At 40.7% G+C, this 8,223-nt stretch overlaps 1 protein-coding gene across 2 annotated transcripts in view; it reads right to left on the bottom strand.

Annotated features, from left to right (window-relative positions):
- Positions 1-6,576: 6,576 nt before the first annotated feature.
- Positions 6,577-8,223, bottom strand: part of emc2 (ER membrane protein complex subunit 2) — a 37,915-nt gene continuing 36,268 nt past the window's right edge. For both annotated transcript variants that reach the window (XM_024264163.1, XM_036210732.1), the window contains exon 11: positions 6,577-7,030. In XM_024264163.1, the coding sequence (XP_024119931.1) occupies positions 6,944-7,030 (87 nt within the window). In that variant the 3' untranslated portion in view covers positions 6,577-6,943. The remainder of the gene's footprint in view (positions 7,031-8,223) is intronic.

The following is an 8,223-nucleotide window of genomic DNA, read 5'->3' on the forward strand; positions in this document are numbered from 1 at the left end:
AATCTCCGTTCATTCATTCTGGTGTTACCCCAACATAGTTCCCCCCGGAACCCTTGAACCCCAACTATGGTTCCGCTTACACAACACCATGTTATCGCACAATATGAGAGAAAACGTTTGTTTGAGCTGTCTTCCCAAAAATCAACAAGCAAGCCACCGGGATGACTCTACAATCACAACTGAAGTTTCTATGATCTTTGATCTCGTGAAGAGGCTGCCATCTTGAGTTAAAAACAATAACTACCTTTGCTATCCTCTACAAATTTAAACACTTAAGTCCTTGAGCATCATTGGGAAGCCATTTGAGAAAAACTGCTGGAATTAGAAGTTGTAGAATTAAAGTTAGCACTGTTATCTATTAAATGATAAAAAGGCTTGCCATTTAGCACGGCAAGCTTGGAAAAGTGGAGTCCCCCTGTTGCTTTCACATTTTTACCGGAATATTGTGAAAATTTAACACAATTTCTACAAAACTGGAGAAAGAACATACACCATAGTTAAAGTTGTAGCAGATCAGACCCCAACTGAAGGACTACACTTCCCAGCATGAGAAGCAGTTGGGGCAAACACATGGATTTCTGCATTTCTATAGTACATCATGAAAATGTGAAATCTATAGTCATCAGCTCCAATTTATTAAGAGACAGGCATCAAAGCATGGATCAATATGCATATCTTTACAAACAACTTCCTGGAAAAATGCCAAAAGAAAACTAGAATTTTAAAAGAAAAAAAAATAATTTCAATTATAGACAAGTTATGGGAGAGGCAGGGCTCAGCACACCTGAGGACTGTGGCAAAGGTGGGCCACCTGTCACACCCTGGTTACATTCAGGTAAGGGCAGCTAAGAAAGGAGATAAATACACTTCTTTGTAAGAACATGGAGAAACGTCAGCTGCTTTATCGCCCATGGTCCAGAGGTAGAATGGTCAACCTCTGATTAGAAGATCGTAGGTTCAGTTCCATGTGTCGATTGGTCCTTGAGCAAGACACTGAACCTGAAATTGCTTCTGGTGGTTATAGGTTGGCACATCAGTGTGTGACAGTACAGCCTTCTAATAATTTACCATATGAAGTACACCATTTACCATTTAGGGGGATTTAAGGGCTGAGCTACAGAGGGCGTGGGAACTGCCAATCCCAAAGAAAAGACAAAGCTTGTTCAACTCAGGCAGAAACATACTGCTGATCAAGAACCAAGAGAATCAGAACTGGAGAAGGTGATCAATGGATTGCCAGAAAGGGGAAAAAGCCCAGAGGGAATCCGTAAAAAAAGAAAACACAGGTCACGGAGCCCCAAAGCAGGGATTGACCATACATACACAGGCTTTTTGGCTTGTAACAAGATCCATGACACAGGGGACAGTAAAAGAAGCAGCTGAGCCACTTCCATGGAAGGTGGGGTTGCCAGGGTATCAACAAAGCAACAAGCTCTCGATGCTAAGCATCATGGGAACGCATCAGGAAGCTCACAAACAAAGAAGCAAGCAGCTGGTGAATCACTGTTGGAAGCAGCTGTGCCAAGCCATAGTATACACAAGAGAGAAAACCACTGATGATAATGTGGTCGAATGGCAGCAAAATGGAGCTCTCTATGATGAACGCCACTTACCATGTTTGGAGGAAGAAGATTTCTGAGTGGCATCCCAAGAACATCATACCCACTATGAAGCATTGGGGAGGAAACATCACACTGGGGTTGTTTTTCTGCAAAGGAGACAGGATGACTGACCCTTATTAAGAAAAGGAGGAAGAGGCCATGTGGGGTGAGATTTGGGGCAAAGAGAGACCATGCTTGTAACTAATTGACATCATATTTCTATGTTCAACACTTCATGTAGACTTTTTTCCCCTCCGAACTAGCGAGAGCAAAGCCCACTTCTTCCCTCCTCTCTGAGACTGAGGGGGATGCTGCCAATAAACAGGAAGTAGCAGTGCAACCATCAAAATAAAAGTATTTAACCAGAACTTTCTCATATAAACAGCAAAATGAAAACTACAATTACAGTTTTGGTGAAATTAACAAAACACAAAGACCACATGGGCTGCATCTTAGTTATCTTGGGAGCCAAATCATCACAGCCCTGGTGCGGCCATGGTGCAGATGTAGGACAGTGTGACAAGAATGCTGAAAATCTTTTGCATTTTATGTGTTTTTCATTACGGTTTTGAGTTTCAATGTTTAAATGTAAAAGTTATCCTGTTGGAGTGTATATTCTTTTCCTTCACATTTTTGTTTTTCCTGTCTTGTTCCAGAGTACATGATTTCTCATCATTTGCAAGTGCTCTTTTTCTAATGTTGTGTTCTGATTGACTGCAGGAAAGTTTGCAGGAAGTGTTCCTGTTTATACAAGGAAGTGCTGAAAATGGTGTCAGGAGGCCTTCCCTGACTCTTCTGTGACCAAATAAATTAACTTCCCCATCAACAACAGTTGGAAGTTGGCTGTTTTTCTTTGGTTCGACTGATTTCTCCCTACTTCTGCTTGGTCCACAAATAACAGGCAGTTAATCTCTGAAGATTGCAGATTTATTCCCCAATTCAAATGTTAATGGTATTTCAACTTTAATTCTCTTTTTTTTTTTTTTTTTCATTTCATAATTTTAGGCTGGCTTGATAACCATGATAACATAGTATGAAGAAATTGTTAAACCTGTTATACTTCTTTTGTCTTGTTTGAACTTCAAGATATGTGTAAATTAGAATTTGTTTATTGTGCTGTATATTGAATTATTTTCCGAAAACTGAGCAAAAATGAAAATTTAAAAAAATAAAATAAAAAAAACTTTGCCCTCCTCGTAGGGTAAAATAGGGAACTTCACATTGCTCCTGGCACCAGTGTTCAGCAGCGGAGCTGCCATCAGTGCATGAACGTGTGAATGGGAGTGTGACTGTAAAGCACTTTGGGCTTTAAACAAAGGTAGAAAAGCATTATAAGTATAAGCCATTCACAATCCGAAATAATTCTTATACTTCTCAGATTTTCCAAATCATTGAAAAAATTCGAGATTGGTTCAAATATTAGATATGATTTTCAAATTTTTGGGAGTTTTACCACCTGATTTTAAAAATGTTCATATTCCATAAACACATAGTTCTCCAAACTGTGAACCCTCACAAAAAATGTGAAAACCCACTTGTGAAGTGCTAAGTTTGTCACAAGGTGTCACAGTCCAGTCAGATACACGAGGCCAACTATGTCAGAAATGGCCTCCTGTGAAACTTAACTGTGACCAATGGGCAAAATAATATATGGTATTAATCAAAGTTATTCTATTTTCAAAAGTTCAAAGTTAAGAGTAAAATACATGTAAACCTAAGTGCAAAGTTTGTCAGTCTTTTTCATTTTTCCTATACATTATAGGTGTTATTCTATGTGAAAATTGTTAATATTGCCATCGAGCATTTCTGCTTACTCACAGTTAAATCCAAATTTTGCTTGGAGGAAAATATATACGTGAACTCTATGTACTGTTCAATCTTCATTCCAGTACTCACCTATGGTCATAAGCTCTTGGTCATGACCGAGGGAACAAGATCCCGACTACAAGCGGCTTAAATGAGCTTCCTTTGGAGGGTGGCTGGGCGCTCCCTTAGAGATAAGATGAGGAACTTGGTCACCCGGAGAGAGCTCAGAGTAGAGCCACTTCTCCTCAATATCGAGAGGAGCCAGTTGATGTGGCTCGGCCAACTCGTCCGGATGCCTCCAGGACGCCCCCCTGGAGAGGTGTTCTGGGCATGTCCCACGGGGCGGAGGCCTCGGGGAAGACCCAGGACATGCTGGAGAGACTATGTCTCTCGGCTGGCCTGGGAATGCCTCGGGGCCCCCCCAAAGGAGCTGGAGGAAGTGGCCGGGGAGAGGAAAGTCTGGACAACTATGCTTAGACTGCTGTCCCCACGACCCGGTCCCGGATGAGCGGAACAAGATGAATGGATGGAACCCCAAATATTTTTGCGTAGTTACTACTTGTGCTATACTGTTGGAGTGAGGGACTTGGGTGCATTTTTGCAGCTGCAGGGGTCTGCTGTAATTGGTTGCTTTACTGTGATTGGTTGCTTTAAGTTTTCCAGGTTGCAGACTGATTCTCCTGAACTAATTAGCCTTTGTTGCTCTTACCTTTGACACATTGTTATGTGTGTACAACAGCCACAAACAGACTAATATGAGTTGTCAACTTAAGACCACCATGTGAGTGTTTAAAGCCCAGGTCCTCACCCAGGGCAGCACCAGTGCTCACAGCCAGTCGCCATCAATCTGATATTGAGATGAGATTCTTCAGTTGACAATACCATATCCTCTCCATTGTCTGGAACCAAACTTTCTCCAACTCTTCCAAAAATTCTTCCTCTGATACACAGTATATCATTGACTATGGTCAGAATTTCAGAGGTTCTTTCCTTCTTTTATTAAAGTCAACATATTTGGTGTCAGTGCTGTTATTTGGGATTCTTTGTTAGCCGCAACAAGGAGGAACTGACCTTATTAAAGACAGACTCCAATGAAAACTATATGTTTTTAGCTTGTTCTTGTGGGTTTTTCTCATAATGGAGGACATATATCAAGAAAATTTAACTTAAAAGTACATTTCTGAGTATTTCTTTCTTGAGATCGTTGTGAATCAAGAGCAGATGAAAAAAAATATTTTTGAGAAAGCTCATAGGTGTGCCGTAGATGCAGCAATCGGCAGGCACCAATCTCCTTGCTCTGCTCCATTTTGATGCATCTACTTGTAGACAAATAGATCAGTGTGCGTCTTTGTTTTTCTCATCTGGATAGCTCTGATATTGTTAATCTTTTTTGTTCCACCATTAATGTTAGGTTGAAGATGTGAGGGGCTGTAAGCTAATAGGACAGGATGTAAAAAAGGGATAATGGGACTTGTGGGCAGGCTTACACCGCACAACTCAGAGGCGCATTTTTAATGAACTTCTACTGCTCTGCAGAAACTATGTCCTAGAAAATTACAGTTTTTATGTTGCCTAAAACAACATAATCATAATTAAAAGACCACTGGCAACACTTTAAAAATAGATCAAAAGATAATTTAAGTGTGACTTTAAATCCTATGGAAGTAGTAAGAAAGTACTTAGTATTGCCCACATTTGTTTATGTTCTCCAGCACACAGTAAAACGTTAGATATTATGTATTTAAGTACATACCTGTCTAAGACTTGCAACAAATTATTTTTTAAAAATTTACATTGAAAAAAATCAAACATCTAACTTTTGCCTCAAAGTGGATTTTTTTTCTCATAGTGAACTCTGAGGTCTTTTCACATTTAGTCAGCTCAACAATAAGAAAAATTGTAAACTCTATTCCGAAATATAACGGTAAGCTGCACTTTTAAAAGAAAAAGTTGATCTAGCTACGGAAATTGCCCATTTACTATGACAGCATCATCTGCAGAGCCAAACAATCATCCCAGCATAAGAAAACACAGGAAATTGCTTCAAAATTTTGAAAATTGTAAATTACTGGCCCTGTCTCGGTCTTTGACATTTTGGCTGATCCAGCATAGCTCTGCACCACTCATCATCCCAGGGCTCATCCTGTTCTTCTAAACTGGACTCTGCACAGCAGCTAAGCACAAGCAAAGCCCCTGCAGGAGCTAATCTTCCTGGGAATCCTGGATTACAGGCAGGACTAACAGTGAAGCCTTTATACACACTCAACTGGGCCATTGGCTTAGGGGAGTTAGGAGATTTTTTCCTAGCTTTTCTTTTTTCCCCTGACACTTCAAGTTTGGATTTTGGTTGTGACTACACAAGGATACAAGTCAGATTTGTCCTGTAAATAATGAAAAGTCACTCTTTCTCATCCATAGCAAGTCATAGTCGCTAGGCACCTTCTACAAAATAAACTTGGAGCAAGCCGGCTGTTGTCTCATCCCCAAACCCCTAAATTCTTTAGGCTAACTACAGATGGCACTGTTGCCTCAAAGGAACAGCCACTGAGAACCAATTCCTCATAATAATGAACAGAACTGTCAGCCAGCGACTCACATTTATTCCTCGTTTACAAGTTCATAAATGAGCTCATAAATACAGCAGTATTTACAAGATAGCTGCAACATAAAACTGCTCGAAAACAGCTTTCACCCTGTAATTCCAGTTCAACCGTTCTCCTATAAGAATATTAATCAACAACTCAAAGGAGTTCACAATTTGTTCTTTACTCTTTGTGTTTCTTCAGATTAAAATTATAGCATGAGTAAATAAAAAAAAAGCAATTTAGATCAATTCCTGTGTCTGTCAGAAGCGGTGTGAGCGTGCTGCTGTTACTTGTTCCGTCTTTGCCATAAATGCTCCCAGACTCAAACGGGACAGTTGGCACATTCTCAGAGGCTCTCCGTGCTGAAATGACAGGGGTGTTTTCAGAATGCTGCAGTTGTAAGGCGAACTGAAATGTGGGATTTTCCAGCCATTATCATGCTTCCATGGCTGTTGTTGCTGCGGCCCCTTCCTTCTCCTGAGTTATTACATTTCAAATGTGGCAGTGAGTGGAAATAAACACAACATATAGACCTGTTCCACCCAAACAAAACGAATCTTTAGTGTATTCAGTCCAACGCGGAGGCAGGTTTTAAAAAAGTTTAATTTGTTTCATTTACAGAAGGACACAGACAGGAGAGGTCAGTGCAAACAGGCAGCATCTCCACTTATCGTTTTTATAAATAGCATTCACTGTACAGTCTTCTTCTCTCTCAGTCAGACGGTGTTAGAATTCATGTTTAAGTGGCAAATAAAAGCAAGTAACCTATAGGAGACGGTAAACTGCCATCTGGGAGTGAATCACAACAGACTTATTGTTTAACTGCAGCTTTCTGTGTTCATAAAGGTTAATAAGCTCTTTTCTCTAAAAACAGGACAAAACTAAGAATGACTACAATGACTGAGATCCAGCTGCCACATTAGAGAAAGAAGAAATGATGCCCCTCCATTTCTAAGACATGGTGATCTGCATGGACTCCAACATCTCCTCCACAGCCTTCACGGAGTACTTGGTCTCCTTGGTCCCGCGGCCAGCAAGCTGCATGTAAGAGGAGGAATGTGAGAGAGAACAGAGAGAAACAACAGATTACATTTCTCTGAAAAATAAACCAAAAACACCAACACCAGGCTATCAGGATCTTCTCCTAGTACATCTACCTCAAGGTACATATGTGCCTCGTTTTCACTGAGAGGTCCAGACCGGACGGGTCCTCTCCTGGCCAGTTTAGAATGGTCCGGGAAATTCAAGCGAGCATTTCCATCAAGGCGCATGCAGGGTGTAGTAGATCGATGACGTAGCTGTGTGTCATAACGATGCGACTACAGCAAATGGAGCAACAACGGAGGTCATGACTCAGCTCCTTTTTTCATATTTGACTTATGGTATTTTGAAGAATATAGCCGAAAAGAGAACAAAACTTTCAGCTTGGATCTTGAGTGGGGAAAAGCGCTGGTCCGACGTTTACTGTTATCCTAAAACCTTTGCACCAATCAATGGATTTCATTGTATGACGACAGTAGCTCCGCCCTAACTGGTCCATTGCATTTTTCTATGGACCTACAACCAACGGGGGACCAAAAATGGTATGAGTCAGTCCTGCTAAATGGGTCAATTATATAGAAATGCTTAGAGTTCCGGTCCAGTCCGGTCCGGACCGCTCAGTGGAAACAAGGCATTAGTTTAGCATACTGTGCTCATATAGAGCTAAATGATTTGTAGTGAGGTGGACCTGAACATGGCTCAGTGGACTGGTTGGGGCCCAGTGAGGGTGCTGAAAGTACCAGTGATGTCAGTGATGTACCAGAGTCAATAGCAATCAGATGTATATTACTATGATCAGAGCTATATCTTTCAAGCCAAATATTACCGGCAAAAACTCTGCTGGAAGTCTGCATATCATGAACAAATCATATTTTATTGCTGTAAAACGCAGCAAAATACAACACTAGTTTAAAAAAGGAGACGCACAAAAACAATCTGGTAAAGTTAGCATATTTACAGATTTGAACTTCTGGGCTCAATAATCCTTTTAATAAATGTTTTAAAGTGACATCATGAGTCTATTGGTCTGTCCATCACACACAATTACCTCCAAAGGTATTTTGAAAGAAAAAAATGTCAGGTTTTTGCTTCTTTTTAAAGAGAATTAAATGGAGGGACAGCAGTGAGACGGCTGCCAAGGGACAATCTACAAGGCTAAAGCTCTGGGAAAAGGTCCTTTAAAAACCAAC

The sequence above is a fragment of the Oryzias melastigma genome, unplaced genomic scaffold, assembly GCF_002922805.2.
Source record: "Oryzias melastigma strain HK-1 unplaced genomic scaffold, ASM292280v2 sc00205, whole genome shotgun sequence".
Taxonomy (NCBI): domain Eukaryota; kingdom Metazoa; phylum Chordata; class Actinopteri; order Beloniformes; family Adrianichthyidae; genus Oryzias; species Oryzias melastigma.